Source organism: Delphinapterus leucas, chromosome 10 (genome assembly GCF_059928025.1).
Source record: "Delphinapterus leucas isolate spDelLeu-1000000601 "Yukka" chromosome 10, BTC_Dleu_Yukka2, whole genome shotgun sequence".
NCBI lineage: Eukaryota > Metazoa > Chordata > Mammalia > Artiodactyla > Monodontidae > Delphinapterus > Delphinapterus leucas.
The window spans coordinates 77,377,588-77,399,304 of record NC_143138.1 but is presented as its reverse complement, the minus strand read 5'-3'; the positions used below and the strand labels follow the sequence as shown (position 1 = coordinate 77,399,304).

Genomic DNA, 21,717 nt, shown 5'->3' with positions numbered 1-21,717 from the left:
CTGCACATCCAGAGCCTGTGCTCCGAAACGGGAGAGGCCACAGCAGTGAGAGGCCCGCGTACCACAAAAAAAAAAAAAAAAAAGGCTTTGTGTTAGATAATTGTGCCCAACTGCAGGCTAATACAAGTGTTCTGAACAAGTGTTCTGAGCGTGTTTAAGGGAGGCTGGGCTAAGCTATGACGTTCGGTAACTTGGGTGTATTAAATGCATTTTCCACTTAAGATATTTTAAACTTATGACGGGTTTATTAGGATGTAATCCCAACTTAAGTCGGCAAAGATCTGTAACCTTAAATCAAAGCTATTTAAATCTTTTTGAGTTATTTTCAAAGCAAAGCATCCTTCGACAAATTGCCTTATCATTCCACTGTCATTTCAACTGTCTTATAAACCTAGGTTTTCATTTCTTACTTCTTCAAACAGATAACCCAAGTAGAGTGTTATCAGAATAATATATTAAGAGAGCATTTTAATAACTTTTGGCATTTACATTTCCACAGGAATTCAAATCAGGCTAACTAGTATAGTGGAGATTCTATTTTAACGAACAGAAAATAATTAACTTTGTACTAATATAAATCAGCTAAACAAGCACTTATTTATTCTCTTTAGTGGTTTAACAACAAATATCTCCATCCCTCACCAATTTCATGTTTTAACTTCTTTATTTAAAAAATCCTTTAAAATCAGACTTTCCCCTATATCTTCTAGAAGGCTGTGAGGCCAAAGGTGTGTGAACTAGAATAAAGGTGTTCTTTCCTCGAGATGCATTACTAACATATGTTGGAAAACTGTAATAAATATTCCAGTCAGGAGTAGCTATGAAGTGAATGCGCCTTCTAGCACTGTGTGGGCCCAAACGCGTAAAACCATGTGGGGCTGCCATGATTTGTTTTCTTCCATACCTGGAGGCGATCCTTCCTTTACTAGTGTTCACACAAAGCACTCAGGGGAAACCCGGCTCACTATATTTCAGCACTGAGACTGACCTTCAGCTCTGTCTGTAACCAAAAAGATGTCAGGCACTAGTCAAAGTTACTGGGGTCCAGGGTGGAGTCATGATCTCAAGGTCATGTTGACAGGAAGTCATGAAGAAAACCGCCTAGAGACTGTGTTGCCCTGGGAATTCACACCCCCTCCAAAGGAGACAGAGAGTCACTACTCAGATCTTGATTACTGCAACATCATCAGGAAATTTTATGTAAAATCTTCCATATTTAACTGAAGAAAATAATTGTAAACACTATGTAGCATCCATAATCATGCCCATGAGCCACAATAGGACCACCTGCAGGCAACCTATCCTCTCAGCCAATATATGGTTCCCTGGTCGACCATGTGTCTGCTAGGTTTGTGTTTGCTTTGGTGTTTTGGAAACATAAGAACCTCATCATATCTAATCACAGCAAAGGCAGTGAGAGAGCCAAAACAACCCAGCATAACAGGCACATGATCCGGAAGAAAAAAGAAACAAAGATAATGAAAAATGGAAACTGTTAGAAAATTATTCTAGTGTGTGGAATAAGTTGGCATCAAAGCTACAGCAACTGCACAGAAATTAGCCTTGCCTAGACATGCACTGGTAGGTCATTCACATCCTATCACTCTGGAAAATGAATATGTGAGTTTATGAGCACCGAGTCAGACCACAGCCTTTTACAAGTGGAAAAGTTTCTCTACTCATGTCTTTCTAGCCATTATCACATGGGACTGTGACAGCAAGGTCCTCCTAGTTAGTGGGCAGGAGCTGACTATATTCATCTTATATATTTAACGTAGCAACTGGTACCATACCTGGCCTTGAATCACTGCTGAAACAATCATAAATACCTCTTCAATACCAAAATGTAAGACGCCAGGTTTGAATTTGGAAATACAGGTCAAGATTTCTCTATTTGGGGGAGAAATACCAAACTCCCAAATTTAGCATTCTTATTAGAAAGATCCAAAACACAGAGATCTCAAAATACAGGTTCTAACGGGACTGCCATATTAAAATAACAATACTGTCTTCTTTCCACTACATGACATAGTGTGAACTCTGATGTATAAATGCATATGTGGAATTATAAAGAAAACAAAGAAAGCAGCTCAACACAGCTGCTACCTAAAAAAAAAAGAAAGAAGGAAAAAAAAGAAAAACTATTCTATTTTATATTATCTGCCCTCTATTTTGTGTCTACAGGACAGCAAGTCAAAATTTAGAGGACTAACCAGATGAAATACACATTAAATTTCTTTGTATTTGAACTACACTCGTGTCCTGGAAATACTTTAAAAATCCAAACCTAGATTTCACACTGAGGTCTTTTGCTGGTTTGTACACCAATGTGCCCCCCCTGCCCAATACTTTAATTGGGCTTACATTTAACAAGAGTTTCTAGAGCCGGAAAAATAGAAAGCTTTCGGGAGAGCACGCTGTGAAACAGACCTTCCAGCACTCATAAAAACATTTTTAAAATTTATTTTCTATAAAAAGGATGACCTATAAAGTAGAACCTGGTTGGACTGGGCATGGGTGGGCATGACAGGGAGGGAGGCAGGGGTAGGTTTGATGGCAGGGCTGCAGGAGTAGAGGTCCAGCAACATGAAAAACAGTGCGCTAAGAGGACAATAACAGAAAATAAGAGGTAACTATGTAAGTGGAAACTGTCTAAGAATGGAAGTTCAAGTGACCTCAGTATTGCCTAAGGCAAAACAATCACGGTTTAGATGCAGAAGGGGTCCAGACAAAACCCAAGTGAACTGGCAACAGCACAGTGCCCAGAATAGACTTCTGTTCGTGCAGAGAAGACACATATACCACAGGGTCTCCATCCCATAGAAACAGGGATGGCTGGATACAGATACATATTTTATTTGGCATTTACCAAATGTCTACTGTGTGCCAAAACCCACACTAGGGACTTCATTTAATGAAAATGTACTAACTTGGAAATGGTCCCAATAAAAATTTTAGTTACCATGGGGATTTCTGGTGGGGGTGGGGTGGGGTGGGAACGAGGTCTCTTTAGATAAATGACCAATGCAATTTATTAACCTACTTGCAAGTAATGTCAAATTTAAAGTTGCTCCAAAGAAAAACCACTTTTCTTTTTTTACATCAGTCTCTTAATATGCTGTAGGAACCTGTTCAAGATGCTTCAGCAGTGAAGTAACTTAGATGATAAATGTGTTCTTCAATCTGTGCACCAGTCAAGTAGCAATAAAATCAGAATAATTCATGCAAAAATTTTCATTATGTTTCTAAACATACTTATTTACATTTTAAATCACACATTAGACAATATGAAATATCTTTCATTTAGACAGGTGTGAACTAGAAAACAGATGCATTCATTAAACACAGAACAATTTGGTGAATTAAAAAAAAAAATACTCAAGAGAACTCTTTGGTTGAAGTATCAATACTTAAGCCCACTGTTAACTTACTTGAAAAAATATGGCCATGGCTCCGATTATTCTGTTTTCAGAAATGGCAGTTTGAAAGCTGTCAAAGTCATCTGGATTGTAAAAGAAAATCTGCATCTGTAAAAGAACAATTAAAAAATGTATTAGGAAAATACATTAGGAAAACCTATGCAGAAGTAGAGAGAGTAGTACAATGGACCCAGATTCCCCAACATACTAAGATTTTGCCAAATGTACTCATCTATCCGTACTTTTTTCTTTGCTAAAGTATTTGAAAGCAAACCCCAGACATCATATCGTTGTACCCCTACATACTTCAGTAGGTATCACTAAAACACACATCTTTCCACATAACTACAATGCCTTCAGGCCACACAAAATAAATAACACCAACACCTTCTTATTACCTAATACTCATGTCATGGTGAAATGTCCCTATTAAGAAACAAAATTTTAATGCAGTTAAATACCATGAAGTAGGAAACTAAGACGGTGAGATTCAGTCCTTATGTTAAAATTATAAACGCTTAAATGGACACATGTTTATAGATAATGCCCGTTCCAATGACGAGAATCTGAGGGGGGCTCTCAGTAGCTTTGAGAAACAGTCCGAATGGACTATTTTAGTCAATCAAAATAGAATATAATGGTAATGATAATAATAATGCTTAATAGGGCTTCCCTGGTGGCGCAGTGGTTGAGAGTCCGCCTGCCGATGCAGGGGACGCGGGTTCGTGCCCAGGTCCGGGAAGATCCCACATGCCGCGGAGCGGCTGGGCCCGTGAGCCGTGGCCGCTGAGCCTGCGCATCCGGAGCCTGTGCTCCGCAACGGGAGAGGCCACGACAGTGAGAGGCCCGCGTACCGCAAAAATAAATAAATAAATAAATAATGCTTAACATTCTTCAGTTTGCAAAAAGCCATCCCATTCATGATTTCACTAGATCTATCTAACAATCCCTGTGAAGACTGGGCAGAAATTACTACACTCAGTTACAGATGAGGAAACGGTACTTCAGAAAGTTGATGCCGACTTGGTTAAAAAGAAACATCAGTTGATGAGTGTAAAGTCCAGGTGCTCTCATCCCAACCTTGAATACCTTCTCTTACATGTGGCAAGGGTTTCTCACTCAAAAGCAGAACACGGATAAATCAACTTAAAACAATTATACAATTTTAATGTCTGCACATTCCTCAATACCTGAACAATTCAGAGAACAGAAACAACCGACAGAGCATTCTTGAGAGACTACATATGTGACAAAAATAAAAGATCTGGGACCCTATTCCAGCTTCTTCGTTTACTTGCATGTGAGCCCTCAGGCAAGCCAGCGAATTTCTAAGCATCATTCCTTACGTATAGAATCAAGCGCTTACCCTTGGTAGGATGGGTGTGGGGATCAAACATGTAGGTGCAGGGTACAGTGTGTAGCACTATGCCTGGACCTTAACTGTGCTCCACAGATCGTCATCCTTGTCACGTTAACTTTTGGCAGGCATCTTTAGATGTCTAATATGAATGTGATTGCACTGAATCTTCTAGAATGGCCCCTACTCTTTCCAGAAAATCAAATCTCCTATATCATTAGCTCTCTTCCATGACCTCTATTTTCCCACTTTTCCAAATGACATGATGCTATTTTCTGAACAACCACACCCCAGATGGAGTATGGAGACTTGATACTAAATGATAAATTCCCAATGGGAAAAGGGAAGTCAGAGAGACAAGCTGAAGTACACGTCGAAGGTGAACAGAGTCCTGCTGACTGAATTAACCAAGACGTTACGAACAAGGTGACATATCTTCTCTGAAGGGTATATTTAGGGAGCCCAAATCAGGACACTTTTTAGGAAAAGTTAGATAACCAAGTGGATGGGAGAAGGATGGGTAGATTCTTTTGGAGAATATTCTTTCTTACGGTGAATTATTTTCCTTAGACTCTGCATTCCCACTGACGCTGGCAACCTCTTATACACGTGTTGCCTTTATGTCTGGACGACTACAGACATCATGAATTTACTCTGAGAAAAAATCCATTCAGTGAGGTGCAGATTAAAATAGTTTAATACTGGGTGAATTGCTTTGGGGACAATGTCACTAACCCAAGAAAGAAACTCTGCATAAGTATATTCAGAAAATTACACTTCACTTTCCTTTGAAAACCCAGGCCCTCAAATGAACTAAGTTCACAGAAGGTTTTCTTATTCTTCAGCCCATGAGCAGGGGTGGCATTGTTTAATGCATCACCTGAATAGTGTGTGATACAAAATACTTTAAGATCTCTTCAAGAGCATTTTCATTTACAACTGGGTGAGGAAATTCATTTTTAGAAAATGTCTTTGAGTCATGGCTCCACCCGTCAGGATAATAAAATGTCTCATAAAGAGAACAGCAGCCATAGGTCTGAAGTATCAGTTTTCCTTGCTATTTCTCTCAAGTTGTAGTCTATTGAATTATGTTAACTTTTAAAGGTATCTGAAATATGAAAGTAAATAAGTAGGTGGAGTTTTGCCGAGAGGGCACTGGACTTGAAATCATTTTGTTGTTATTGTTGATGAGACAAATTTAGGCACAGGCTAGAAACCTATTTTACAAAAACATCTTTGGAAGGGATTGGGGTGGCTGCTGAATATTGCCAGTAAGCCCTTCAACTTTCTGTATCTGCTCTCAAGTGCCATGTTCAGAGCCTTCCTTCAGCCTCCCGCAAAGTGCGTTCTTTCTAATAATGTGAATCGAAGTCAAGCTTACTGTATAGCAATCCTCTTCCTGTAGAAACATGGTGAATTGAAACTGAAGAAAAGACCTGGGAAATCGGGCAATAAAGAGATCTATTAACTGTTCCTTATATTCTTTACACACATCACCAATTTACATTTTACCCATTTGCATTCTTCCTCTCTCCCTCCAAGCAATTATCTTCCTTGAATCAATCGTTAGGTGGGAGAAAACATGCCCCTTTACCAATACATACTTAAGCGTATCATTTCTAAGAATAAGGATATTCTGTTACATATCCACAGTAACATTATTAAAATGAGCAAGTTTCACTTTGACACAAAGTTTATTATAGATCATTATTTGGTTCTTGGTCCAGGAATCCAATCTAGGACCTAACTTTGCATTCAGTTGCCATGTCTCTTCATACTGACCCCTCCGACCCCCAACTTTCACCTGGGACGGTTACTCAGCCTTTCTTTTCCTTTATTTGGTAGTTTGAAGTGTGCAGCCCGATTATTATGTAGAATTGGGGTCGGTCTCATGGTTTCTCGTGATTAGACTCAGGTCGTGCCTTTTGGGCAGGGGACCACAGTTGCAGTACTGTGGCTTCACAGAGCACCAATCTGCCCAGCAGGAGACCCTTCAAACAGATTCCTTTGTCATTTTGCCATGCTTCCATCATTTTTCATCCTTTAGCACCTCCTTATTAGCTGGCACAGATGTTCTAACCTCACCTTGCATTTCCCCTGTTCCAGCCCTGGAATTGGCCATATCTTGACTGAGCCCTGGTTTCTTTTAGTGAGGAATGGTATTTAAAGACCAAACAGTGTGAACTCAATATTTTCCAAATATGTTTGATATTGGAACACTTTGGTTCTTCAAGAAAACCGTACAGCTTGAGGCTCTGTATGTCTATTCCAACCAGGACAGAAAACTGGGTCAACTTGGTGTAAATGAATGTCCCTCCAACACAAAGAGTGCCATGAGATATGTAAGTCTCCCCAACAACAGAAACAAACTGCATGAAGGTCAACTAAAAAAGCCACTGGTAGACTGTGGGTAGACCAGGGTGCAACTGAAGGACCAGTCCTATAAAGTATTTTAAACTCATGAGCAAGAAAAACAGGCCTGGTGGATCATTTAATTTTACCTTGTGTAATGGTTGGAATGGAAAAATCTGCAGGAATTCCTCTAGCCAGATCAAGGCGATAGATAACATCGAGTATAATGTGGTATAACCTGACATTTGGAAAACGGTATTCTACCCCATCACTGACCAGGAAGCATGTGCTAAATCATACATAGGGAAAATGGCCGAATGAATGACCACACTATCAAGTAACGGGAGGAAGATGTGATGGGTTCTGTGAGAACAGGGTTGACAGCAGTCAATGCTCTCGTGTTACAGGGTCCTAGCATGATGTATACAGAGTCACAACAAAATGCCCACTCGGCTGCCCTTTTCTCCTGCTGTGTTCTATTTCCCCCCTTACATTTAAAACTGCCCTAGCTGCAGTTTGATTTGAAACGATATAGATGCCAGATTTCCAATTTGTATCACTACCTGTGTTAAGCTGAATAAATGAAAATCAACAAATCTGAAAACGACGGCCATCTGCACTTTTCTTCATGTTGTTATTTTTCAAATATTTAGAAAGTGCCTACTGTATATCAGGCACTGTACTCTCATTCACTGATACTCACTGAAGTAGGTACCACGATGATCCTCATTTTACAGCCAAAGAAAAGAAGGATTTCTAAAATTACAACACTCTTTAGGACGGAGGGTGGGGTTGGGATAAAAACTAATTGTTCTGATCCTGGTCAAAGCCTTAATCACTGTGCTTCCTTCCAGTAGGCAAAAAAATTGGCTTAATGCCTATTATGTATAAGGCACTATGACAAATGAAGACAGTTTGCACTTGGGAAGACAAAAATATCAATAATAAGACAAGGTTCACATTTTTTTTTGAATGCCAAAGTTGAGTTGTAGATACATGTACCACAAAAATGCCTAAAGTAGTAAATGGCTCATGGTCATGTAAGGCGTGCAATAAATGAATAAAGAATAATACAGGGAATGGGCAAGAGGGGATATTTTCTTGAAGGTGGACTTCCTATTCTCTAATGTGGTAGTTGTGTGTGTAAGTCAGCTCTCACATCCCTGTCGTGATGGCGGCAAGAAGAAATGATCCCAATGCAAGAGTAGAAAATCCAGCAGTACTTTCTTTGGTGATTTAGAAAGCTCTACATTTTAATTTCCTCTCAAAAAACTTACATAATATTTCTCCAACGTGTACCCCCCCCACATACATGGCCCAAGAAAAAATTCATGATGAATTAAGGAAATGGCATGCAGACAGCCCAGAGGAAACGCCATCTACCCATAGATTCATCAGACATTTCCAGGATACTGTCGTTCATCTTTAACAGAATGGAAGAACACATAGGAAAAGCTACAGGAAAAGAACAGGTGAGACATAAACACAGTGAAATAAAGATGGTGACTAGAAAGGCAAGAGCAGAATTAATAAGAAGCAGTAGATAACAGAACTGAAGAGGCAAAATGTATTTTCCTGATCATTCTTGGGGCTACCATGTAGTCAGCCAGTTGAGAACATGGTAGTGGGCAAAAAACAGTTGCCTAAGAATAAAAACATGTAGCAAAGACAAAGTAAAAATCCCAACACAGTTCATGATCTGCTGGTTCCACTTGTTGGATGATTTGCAAATGATGGTGTCAGAATTAAGGTTTTGGATAATAGGTTCTTACTCTAACTTAATTTTTAGATTATGCTGTACCTTCACTACTATATAGCCAGATCACACACACTCAACACAACACGTTCTAATTCTTTCATTCTGCCATTGCCATCAGACAGGAAGGCTGATGAGGGCAGGAAGGCTACCTGCCTAGTTAAAGGCTGTGTCTTGAACAGTGCTGTTCTTGTAAATACTATTAATTCATATTTTGGAATGAATAAAATGAGTGGGAGCTCTGGGTGGCTAGCTGCAAGGATAGTCAAATGATAAAGCCACAATCAGTATAATGAGGCTCTTGCTATCTCTGAGAATAAATAACATGAGTAGCAGGGAGAGATCAGGATACTAAGAGAATGAACGGACTTAAACTGCTGGAGAAAATGTTCAGGAAGGCCCAAATATAAGCCCAAATCACTATGAAATGGCTAAGTGGACCCAGGTATGGGTCTGCTAAACCCAGGTTATATTACTTTCTCTTTCATCTGCAAGGAATTTCAAACCGTTTTCCACCCAAGCAACTCTAGTCTGAAATTTTAACACTCCAACACAAGAAAATCTATTCACTTAAATTATGGAGAAAAATGATAAATACACACTATGTATATTATATAACAAACACTCTGAATTCAGAACTATGATATGGGTATTTTGTTTTATATCAATGAACAGTCTTTACTCCCAGTTACTTTTTTAAAGGGTCATGATTATATTGTTACCCCCTGTGATGGTTAATTTTATGTGTCGACTTGGCCCTAGCTATGGTGCCCGGTTGTTCGGTCAAATATTATTCCAGATGTTGCTGTAAAGGTATTTTTTAAAAAAATCTACGACTACTACTTAAATCACTAGACTCTGAGTAAAGCCGATTACCCTCCATAACGTGGCGGCCATGTGCAGTCAGTTGAAAGCCAGAGGGTGCCCTAAGAGGAAGGAATTCTGTCTCCAGATTGCAACACAGAAATTCGGCCTGAGTTTCCAGCCTTGAGACTTAAGCCTGCAACATCGTCTCTTGCTGGAACTTCCAGCCTGCTCTGTACATTGCATACTTGCCCATCTCCACAACTGAGGAAGCCATTTCCTTAAAATCTCAATCTCCCTCCCTCTCTGTTTGTCTCTCTCTCTCTCATATATAACTCCTATTGGTCCTATTTCTCTGGTGAACTCTGACTAATACACCCCTAAATGTCACTACTGATTTTAAGCAAAACACACCCAGACATATTTATACGTGTCTGTGCATCACATTATAAAACGGTTCTGCAACCTTGTTCCTTTTTGAGTGTCTTTGAGCTCTGAGCTCTATCCTCTTCATTCATCTCTTTCTAACAAGCCTCTCCCCTGCAGAATGGGGCTACATTCTATTATATCCTACTACAACCCAGTTCACACTCTCGCGACTTACAGAAAAATATCCATGAACTTGACAGACAACACAACTGGGTGATATTAAATGAAGACCAAAGGACATGGGCTACAGCATCAGACCTGATTTGTATACGGAAGACACCTGAGATCTCTAAGGCTCAGTGTCCCCTTCTGTCACATAGAGGTAATACTGACCTCATGGGATCACTGTAATAACGAATCACTACTCACATGCTTGGGACAAGTAAGAAGAAATTCAACAGCTCCCACTTTTTATTATTACGTATCTTTGTTACTTTCTTTATGACCAGAAGGGATATGCAAATAAAAGTGAAAATAAATTGTTTGGGCCGGTCAACAATCTCAATGAGTCATGCCACAAGGTGTAGCAAAGAAACCTGTGTGTGGGCTTCACACAGCCTTCATTGAAAGAATATTTTTAGAAGAACCGTGGCCCAGAGAACAGCAGGTATTCAACATCTTTACGTGCAAGGTAGCATTTAAATAAACATTCTGAAACATTTGCTTTATACAGTATCATTAATCACAGAGTGCACCAATCCTTAATTATTTCCCTTGCTCTGTAATATGGAATTATCTTCAACTATATACAGCAGGAATCCAAATTTTGGGAGCAGAAGAACCCAAATTGCACAGCAGGGCTATGACTCCTATACCATCAGGTGTCAGGGTGTTTTGGGGATCCCTTTTAAAAGTCTCTGCGTGTAACTTGTTTATGCCGTTATAAGTCTATTTATTAGTTGATTTTTGGAATTTCTGGCTCAGTGATTCATCTGACTAGTCAAACATTTAACTTTTGCACTCGTCTCTTGGTAGGGAAAAGTTCCGGCTCTTGCTTCCAACGGTAAGGGATTACTATGCATGATTTGTGGAGTTATGTCTTACAGTTCAGCCTCAGTTTGGACATAAGTGAGGTAGGTTCAGCATCTGGCTACGTGTTGGTTAGATTCCCTCATCACGGACGCAGGAAGGAGGGTAGTAAGTTCCAGCTCTCCCATTCAATAGCTGTGTGAGCCGCCGGTTGAAGTTAGTCAGCCTCTCCGCGTCCTAGCAGCCCCATGAGGAAGCTGAGGGTCAGAAGTGTGTCACTGGGCTACACTGAGGATTAAATAACTCAAGTAAAGCACCTCCCACGGCATCTGGCTTACCATAGGCCCCCTATTGTTTCACGTGTCTTTAAAAATTAGTTAATGGGGGAAAAAAAGAAAGGGGAAAAACACAAATAAGTTAGTGAAAGGGTTGTTTTCAATAAACCCAAATTGGAAACTACCCAGATGCTAATCAACAATGGGCTCTCCAATAATTGGAAACTACCCAGATGCCAATCAGTAACAATTGTAGTGCCAATGTAGAATGCACTACAATGGCAGGTAATGATATGGACGGAACTCACAAACCATGCTGAGACAAAACACCCAGAAATTTTCTTTAAAACAAAACAAAAAAAGGATATACTGTGTGATTCTGCTGGAATGATGTACAAAATCAGGAAAAACTCTTGCACTCAGAGGCCAACACAGTGGTTACCCCCGGCGAGTGGTAAGTGGAAGAGGGATCTTGGGGAAGGAGGGGGCGAGAAAGTGCTCTTTCTTGATCTGGGGGGTCTGGTTCCAAGTGCATGAAAATTCGTTCAGCTGTACGCTGATTACTTGTGAATTTTCCTCTTTGTGTATATTTCGATAATAAAGAAATGAGTGAAAGAGCTGTGCTTTTGAAACTGGGATAAACAAAATATAGTCTTCTCCTATAATAATGGAGCACGGCTGACGTTGCTTCCCTGCTCTGTACCCATTCCATTCAACAGAGGCTGCTCTAAGCAGGAGGATAAGGCTAGGGAGATCTTATCTGTGTCATAGAGCAAGTTAGGGTGGCTGGCTCAGAGTGTGCAGAATCACAGCAGCCGAGGACTAAAGAACAATTACATGGACCTAGCACTGCTTCTTTCCACCCTTCCCCTTGAGGCAGACACTGCAAAATGAAGCCCAGAGGCAGCAGCGGAGGGCTGCTTTAATGTATCCAATTCTTACAATACTTTACGTGAGTTAATTCCTTCAATCCTTGGGGTATTTGGAGGGTAGGTACTATTACGATATTTTCCCCATTTTATACAAAAGGAAATTAAGGCTGAGATATTGGGTCTTGTCTAAGAAGTAATAAAGCCAGGATTCAAACCCAGGCATTTGATTGCACAGCCTACACTTTAAAAATCCTCTGCACACAACATCCTGATCAGATTTCCCATTGGCAGAGAGAACTACCTGTTAGTTATCGCTAGGATCCTAGCACAAAGCTTCCAGGGCAATGGTTCTCAAAGAGGGGTGATTTCTGGACCCCAGAGGACATTTGTCAATATCTGGAGACATTTTTGCTTGGTGTCACTAGGGGGTAGATCCCACTGGCATCTAGTGGGTAGAGGCCAGGGAGGTTACTAAACACCGTACGGCGCATAGGACACTCCCTGCCAAAGCAACTAATTATTTTGCCGAAAATGTCAATAGTGCCGAGGTGTAGAAACCTCACCTATACCCACTGCCACACGAAGTCTAGTCGATGGATGTGGTAAAGCTCTGTTTTCCTTTCTCTTTTCTACTACCGAACTTGCAGGTGGAACAAGTCTGCTGTAACGGGGCTCAAAGATTGGAGAGTCTTGCCCTTACCTGTAAACTAGTAGCTTCAAGACCTCTTTCACCTATTCCAGTTACTGTAATAACCTTCTTTTCTATTAAAACAACCTTTCCTAGCTTGCAGAGCTGTTTTGTACATAAGCTTCTGGTTCTGAAATGCTTAACACCTTGGACACAGCGGAGGGGAAGGGGACCACCTAGGTGCATGTGGAACTCATTTGTATTTCAAAAACACGAAAATAACCACCGCAGCGTTTGTGCTCTTTGTAACGTGAAGCTTTTTAGAAATTGCTTGTACTTGGGAGTAACGTGATTCACCATGAAATAAAGTCTGGAAAATCATTTTGGATAAATGGACCTATAAATTCAATAGAATTTCCATGACAACATAGACTGCAACACTCAACCACAAATAAAAGGCTATAAATCATTCCAAACCAACGAGGAATCAGCAATAGGTCTCCCGTTTTGAAATACAAGAAACCTGAAATACAGTTTATTTGTTACTGACTCACCCGAAGTTCCCGTTATGGTTCTTTCCTCATTTCTGATATTGTATTTTCTACCTCATGATAGGTTCTGGGGAAATGATGGTGCCATGAATTTGCGATCAAGCTTAATAAAATTAACACAGGTATAGAGTTGGTTGTATCCGCTCCCCTTCTCCCAGCCAGAAGCCTGCAAGAAAGCTTGTGCACAAAGAAAAGTTGTGCAGTTTTATCCAGGAAACTGCATTTTGCCCTTTGCAGCTAAATGTTGCCAAATCAGGAGGGTCTCCCTAAGAAACAGGTTTATGCAAAACATTTCTGAGAACACACATGCCAGACAATCTGGACGCTTCCCAAAAGCTTTTTTGAGTTCTATAAATCAAAACCACACCCTCTAGTGTTCTAAAGGTAATCTCCGCAGTGAGGCATCTTTTAGATTAGTTTGGTCAATTGAACTAGAACATTTAAAACAGCTCTCTGCTGCTCAGGCCTGCTGTTTAATTCTGGTGGAGGTGCCCTTACAATGGACTCTGCTAGGTCCAGTGTGCTGGGACCTCTCCAACTGGGTGGTACTGGCCCCAGGACCAAGCCCATAGCAGGTACTCATTAAATGACTGTGGAATAAATAAATGGAAGGAGGTTATTTCTCGCACGGGAGGAAATGCATTGCCTTGCTCTATTCGAACCCTTTCTGATTTCGAAGTCTCCCTTATAGCCAACAGCTGTGGGTAGATAACTGGTTGGTAGAGGACGGAAAACCAATTTATGGAGCTACGGATTTGGCTTCCAGAAGGGCTGCACATCTCCTGAAATACTGCCAAGGGTGGCACGTGTGCACACTGGACAGTGTCTATCTCTTTTCATCAGATAAACTCTTATGGTTCCTTCTATTACCACATGCTGGTAACACTTCAAAACACATTTTCAGTCCTGATGTCACGTGTTCTATGGCTTTCATCAAAATCGTCAAGGGCTCTGCAAGCCAGAAAGGTTAAGAGTCACTGGTAAAAACATACAAACAAACAAACAAATAAAAAACAAGTGAACATGCCTCTATGAGCACAAAATCCTTTCTCTAAGACAGATCCCTAGAAGTGGTTCTAACTGTCCCTGGAAAAGGGGACACACCTTTTGTATTCTAGTCAATAATAAGAAAACCTATCTTCCCACACCACTGCTAACATTGGATTTATGGATCCTTCTTTTTCACACATTGGGTGAACACTCCTGTTTTCATTTTTTAATCTTCCTGATAACCAATAAGAATGAGGATCTTAATTCATTTTTTTCAAATGATTTTCCTTTTTATAATTTAAGGAGAATCTCTATTCAGAGAACTGAGGCTTGGCCACAAGTGTTGCAAATACAAAGACAAATATACAAGTATATTTATTTGCCCCATATTGTTGGTATCATGGGAAAAAATTCACATGTATAATAAATAGGAGAGTTGGTAAGATAACTGAGGGAAGAGAAGAAAAAAAATTGACAAGTAGGCACTGACACAAACTTCTTGAAGATGTATTACTCATGGAGAAAGTCAAGAGGCAGAATAAATACACATTTGACTTTTAAGATGCCGTACAACAAAATGTTTGCTGTGTATGTATATGCACAGATATACAGAACTAAGGAAAGTTAAGAAAACGATCTGGAAAATAACATAAACTAACAACAGTGGTTTTCTCTAGGGAGGGGATTGGTTTTGAGCCAAGAAAGGTGGTTTGTTTTATTGCACCTGTTTAAAATACTTGCTGGCTCTAAATAATAGTTCATCTGGCGGGGGACAAGAAACTTAAAATGAGGGCGAAAAAAGAGAAAAAATCAAAAAATAAAAGAACAAAATCAAAATCCCCACCAACCACTGCAGAAAGAGAAGGTGAAGCTAATGGATCCATTTGGGGAGCCAAACTCAGAAAATCAGTGTCATCAGCAAAGCGCTCCAAAGGAATGAATCCATCAGCCCCTAGCGACAGAAAGCACAGCATCACACAGGCTATGATTCTGCTCTATTCCTTTTTTTTTTTTTTTTTTTTTTTTTTTTGCGGTACGCGGGCCTCTCACTGTCGTGGCCTCTCCCGTTGTGGAGCACAGGCTCCGGACGCGCAGGCTCAGCGGCCATGGCTCACGGGCCCAGCCGCTCTGCGGCATGTGGGATCTTCCCGGACCGGGGCACGAACCCGCATCCCCTGCATCGGCAGGCGGACTCCCAACCACTGCGCCACCAGGGAAGCCCAATTCTGCTCTATTCCTGACTTCACTTCACCATGATTCACTCATCATTTATTTCTGCCTGCAATGAAACACACGACTATTCAAGCTTGCTAACACTCTGAAGAAGAAAAAAAAAAAGATGGAGCTACTGTTTCTGATATACACAGACTATTCAATTCATTTAATACAGCTGCTCTGTTGAAAAGTATATTTATTTAGACTAATAGTTTCCCACCTACCTAGCCATAAAATTACAGTGTGCACACCTAGTAAACACAAAGTACTAATTCTATCAGAACATATCTTCGGTCAGAAAAACACCAACGAATTAGGGAGCAAAACAAGGCTGCCCAAAGCTGGGGAGAACACTAGCTCTGCTGATGTACTGGGTACAACCTGGAAGCGATGATTTAGGGAGAAGCTTTTAGGAAGTGGTTAAAGGCCTCAGAGGTAACGAGGACAGAGTTCTGCCACCATCATTGCTCTGATCGTAGTTCAAAGTATTCTTGGCTGAATGACTCTCCTTTCCATGAATTCACCAGAGTATGATTTTGGATTTCAGAATCTTATAATCAGAGCAAACACACGATGGAGTAGCAAAGATATGTTTAGAAAATATAAGTTCCAGTTCAAGCTCTGCCTCGTCTGGTGTTAAAATCGGAGGCAAATCACTTAATATTTCTAGATCTCTATTTCCAAACATGGCAAACTGAGATGATGGTATTAGGTTAGTTTGGAGGATGATGACTTAAGAAAAGGTTTGATGATTGACTGTAAGTGTACAGGTCTGGTGTTAGGATTAAACACTACAGGGAAAACAAGAATGCCACAAAACCTACGGGATGATATTAATATCTTCTTCCTCATTATTACTATAGCTATCATAACTATTACATGAAAATTGTTTTCAAAAAACAGATTTCTCTCTTCAACTCACTATGTAGTATTAAATTCGTTGACTGTATGACTTGCGAGTGAGTCCTCTGTTGATTAGATTTTCCCATTTCCCATTCTGTTCCATATTCCTTTTCCCCCAACATCTTCTTATGAAAAAATTTTAGACATAAGCGCAAAGTTGAAGAATATTACTGTGAACACTTATATATCACCACTTAGATTCTACCGTTAATATTCTAAGAAACTTGCTTTATCAAATAACAATCCATTCCCCTAGCCATCCATTTTATCAGGTACTGCATTTTAAAGGAAAAAAAAAAAAACCCATCAGCATTATTCGGCAGTCAACCGTTCAAACTAGTAACCTCAACATTAAGACAATGTTTTCCACGCTTTGGGGCCAAGCCAGAGAATGCCTTGCTGGTTTGCAAGGGAGTTAATAACTCCATTAATGAGAACATCTTGAGATTCTGATAGCTACATCTCGGCAGGGAACTGTTAATAATTTGGAATAAAGACAGTTTAAGGGATGGGACAAAAACAACAAAATATCAAAGCTATGGCTTTAAGAAGCCAAGAGTCTACAGGAGACGGTGTCAGCCAATAATCATGTTATTGATGGGCTCCATTCATGACTATACATTAAATATAACTGTGTCCCAACACTTGTTTCACTTATCTTGAATTTATAATACATAACGTAACCGTGAACACAAGCAGAAGTCTATCCAGGAAGCTTGGTTTATCATCTCCAAATCTGAGATTCAGCCACCATAGAGAGTCTTCCCCACAAAACTCCAGCCCAAAATCTTAATAAAGAAGGTACTTTAAATCAAAAGGAGCTTAAAATTGGCTGTCTTAGTTGGGATTCAAGTAGTGTCATGTACGTTACTAGGGAGATTCATGGAGCTCCAGAAGCATGATTTATAATAGCAAAATACTATAGATAAATTCATTGTCAATCAATAAGAAAATGACTAAAGAAATTGGGTGCATACTGTGGAATATTATGCAGCTCTTTAAAAAGAATGATGTTGATTCCTTTTTTTTTTTTAAATATTTATTTATTTATTTATTTTGGCTGCCCTGGGTGTTAGTTGCGGCACGTGGGATCTTCGTTGCAGCATGTGGGCTTCTTAGTTGCGGCATGCATGTGGGATCTAGTTCCCCAACCAGGGATTGAACCTGGGCCCCCTGCATTGGGAGCATGGAGTCTTACCCACTGGACCACCAGGGAAGTCCCTTGATTCTTATCTGATATGCAAGGATGCCCATGATATACCAATGAGTCAAAAAGATAAGCTATGGAACACTATGTACATAATTGTCTCATTGTTCAAGTAAAGGAAAAAATACAGAAGCACAAACAGGGAGGAGGAAAAAACACGTGGAACAACCTAGAAGAAACGAAACTATGGTCTGAGAACTGAAACTGGAGGGAGAGAGATGAAACAATGGCTTCAATTTTTACTTCGTAAGTGCAGTACTGTTTAAAAATTTTTTAATGAGGAAAACGTCTTTTGTAAATATTAAAAATAATAAGCAAAAGACAGCAACCGCAAAGGAAGACTAAAACAGGAACCAAACAGTACACGGATGACAAGATGTGCCATCAAACTTTATGAGGTGTTGCCATGCATGTAGAACAGTGCCCTTCATAAATGCACTTGTAAGTAACCTTGATAAAGTTTCAGAGCGAGCACTCATGTAGCACTTTCTGGACCCTAGAAACCCCATATGCTTCGATCTGATCAATACCCTCAACCAGGAGTAACCATCTCCTGATGTCCGACAGCAGAGATTCATTCTCCTGACCAGATGGCTTTTAAGCTCATTCTAAGCAAGAGATGCTATGATGCTTTAAAGCAAATCCTCTCTTTCGTACCAGGCCTCAGTCCACATTGTTACAAGGTTGAAAGCTGTCAGATCAGTGAGTTCTTATTCTCTGGTTTTCCTGTGGGTGATGGGGGTTTGTTGGAGTGTGTCAGGGTCTTTAGAGACAACCTTTTGAGCTATTTTCAAGGTGACTGCTGGGAGGTGGCTGGGAGGAGGTTCCAAGGAACCAGAATTTGAGACACTCCAAGTCTCAAAAGCATCGTCCACACTTTTGTGAGCTCCACTTATAAAATAACCACGGGGCTATGTCCTTTACAAAAATTCGGGAATTTTTTCCTTTTTTTGTCATGACAGCTCTAACAGGGAGGTGCCTTCATTTTAAAGACAGGAAAAGGGAGAAATAGAAAAGTATAGAAACTGCTTCAGGAACAGCTGGTGAGCAGTCAGGGACCCAGCCATGCTTCTCCCCAACAGACCAGACACCTGGGGATGTGCCCCATGGGACGCATCAGATACTGGAGGATTATTCAATTCAGCCCATCAAAGCAGTGTTCCACCGTGGAGCCCTCAACTCTTTCTGGTGTGATGATCACTCATGGGCACCAGGCAGAGCCCACCCAGCAGACACCATCATGCAGTTCAGAGCAGCAGAGAGCCTCGCTCTGGGATCTCAACTTGAGTGGGTTCTGATCACTAGGGCTCTGTTTTCTTTCTTCAGAGAACCTGCATGTGGTCTGTCTCAACAACTGCTTTGCTTCCAGTTCAAGCTCTGTCCTATCTGCTAGATGCTGTGAGCACTCTGAATTCGCCTGCTCCCTGCTCCCTACTAGGGTCATGCTAACCAGCAGCACCTAGGCATGTACTGAAGCCCAGCACAGACCCACTGCCCACCTACTTGTCACAGAAACTCCCCAGAGCCATAAACGCAGGCCAAGAACAAGAACCAGCGGAGTCCATAGGAGGTATTACCTGGACACTAACAAAATGGAGGAGAGGGGAGGGCTTTAGAATCAAAGAACAGACCCATTTAAACTGAACATCCAGCTCCCTCTTCACTATAAGGCAACTTACTCTTGCTTCCACAGTTACTAAGTAGAGGTTAGGAATGCAGTTGTACCAGACACCGAAGAACTATGGCTAGGTAAACACAATTTTCCATCCTGTTTCTGAAAGGCTGGATCCGTGGGGATTTGCATGCTAGGGGAAACACACCTGCACATGCATTGCTGTTTTCAAAGGGGTCGCCGGTAGGGGTTATATTTTTATTCAGACCACTGTATTCCATCCTAATATAGCCCATGCCCTGGTCTAAAGGTTGGCGTATTGGGCTTTATTATTTCTTCAAACACCTACAGCTCACTTATTTTTAACACGCTGGCTCAATAATCCTACCCACGGATTCCTCCACTTGATTGTCTATTTGTGCTGCATGGAAATACCATTTTTTTTTGTTCTCAGTGTAAGAGCACAGGGTGGTACAGAACATACAGCTCTCTGAAGTTCCTGAGTCTTAAACAGCACATTAAGACTCATCTGGAGCTCTTGGGCATTAGCTTTTTGGAACATTAACCGCACAGCAGACTGATTCCCTTTTGCAAAACCATTCTGCTGGGTTTCCAGGCCGTCAACACCATGGCTCTTGGAGCTGTGAACCTGTTTGGGCACTGCCATGGCACAGTCATCTTTGCGAGTTGGCATCCATGGCAGCAAAACTCTGAGTTCATTTTCCAGTTTTGTGAGCTGTTACTGGTGTACACGACCATGTTAATGGTTGGGGATGAGAGAAAATGCACTGACTGATGTGGGGACATGATAACACTCTGGGGTGTAGATATCCCAACACATCTCAGGAAACAGAGTTCTCAGGATGCCCCTGGTCAATCAACCCACAAAGAAGCATTTCTCTGAAAGGAAGAGTGATACTTCTCCATCTTCTTGAGCAGGAAAAAACAGCATAAACTGGAGGATGAAGGATGGAGTGAACTTTAAATCAGAATTTCCTAAGAATGCTCCCATGTCCAGCTGAGAATGGCTGTGGCTTCTCACCATAAAGATCAGCAGAAAAACCTCACAAACTGTCCTGTAGGTATGACCAGGGTTTACTACCCCCTTTCTCTAAGATAGAAGGCCCATGAAAACCCTGATCTCGGGACTGCCCTGGCGGTCCAGTGGTTAAGACTCTGCGTTTCCAATGCAGGTGGCACGGGTTCGATCCCTGGTGGGGGAACTAAGATTCCACACGCCGCGTGGCGTGGCCAAAAGATTAAAAAATAAATAAATAAAATCCTGATCTTAATTGCAAATATCTCCCAAAATAGTGAGTGAAAACATTAATTTCAGGTCTGCCATCAGAATCACTTGCATTTTTCCGGAAACGTGGATAAACCCTTGCGTTCAGATGAAAGACCATAAATTTTTATCTCAAATTTATTCCAAAACCACTAGCTTGCCTGAAAAAAAAAAATCATATTGTTCAGAGAGCATGTTTAATGTGCTCTGGGTCTTTAACTCTCCATCCTACCTGTCGTCTTCCTTCTCATGTCCATGGATAGCACAGAGCCTTGAGAAAATCCAACAAAAATAGCTTGTCTTCCTCACATTCTCCACCAGCAACCACCCCAAATAAAGACGAAGTCCAGGCAAAGCACAGCAAGTGCCAGGCCAGCACCGTTTAGCAACAAAGCCATTCCTCCCTTTCTAAACCAGTGATTCTCAAACAGGGGTGACACTGCTCCCCAGGGAACACTGGGCAACATCTGGAGACTTTTTTTTTTTTTTTTTTGCGGTACGCGGGCCTCTCACTGTTGTGGCCTCTCCCGTTGCGGAGCACAGGCTCCGGACGCGCAGGCTCAGCGGCCATGGCTCACGGGCCCAGCCGCTCCACAGCATGTGGGATCTTCCCGGACCGGGGCACGAACCCGCGTCCCCTGCGTCGGCAGGCGGACTCTCAACCACTGCGCCACCAGGGAAGCCCTGGAGACATTTTTGATGGACACGCTGTGGCGTGGGTGCTACTGGCATATTGTAGGTAGAGGCTCAGGATGCTAGTAGACACTCTACAATGTACATGACACAATAAAGAAATATCCAGCCCAAAACATCAGTGCTAAGGTTGAGTCGCCCTGTTCTATTTAGACTCACTGGACAATGGCTCAGAAGCTCCTCATACACAGAATGTAGCCCATCACTTATATCTCAGTGGAGGTCAAAACCCTCCAATATCATGACGACTGGACTAACGTTTCCTCTTTGGCATGTTCTCAAATCAATCCTGTCTGGACAAGATGTCCACATCATGATGTTTGTCTACCGGCTGGTGGGTTAAGAAGCACACGATACACTTGGGTACGAACACTGGGGCTGATGCGTGATGGCAGAGCTG

General features: G+C 41.3%; 1 protein-coding gene across 2 annotated transcripts in view; it reads right to left on the bottom strand.

Annotated features, from left to right (window-relative positions):
* The window catches only part of PTPRG (protein tyrosine phosphatase receptor type G), a 731,350-nt gene that overhangs the window by 225,983 nt on the left and 483,650 nt on the right, over window positions 1-21,717 (bottom strand). For both annotated transcript variants that reach the window (XM_022572681.2, XM_022572679.2), the window contains exon 5: window positions 3,432-3,527. In XM_022572681.2, coding sequence (XP_022428389.1) covers window positions 3,432-3,527 — 96 coding nt within the window. The remainder of the gene's footprint in view (window positions 1-3,431; window positions 3,528-21,717) is intronic.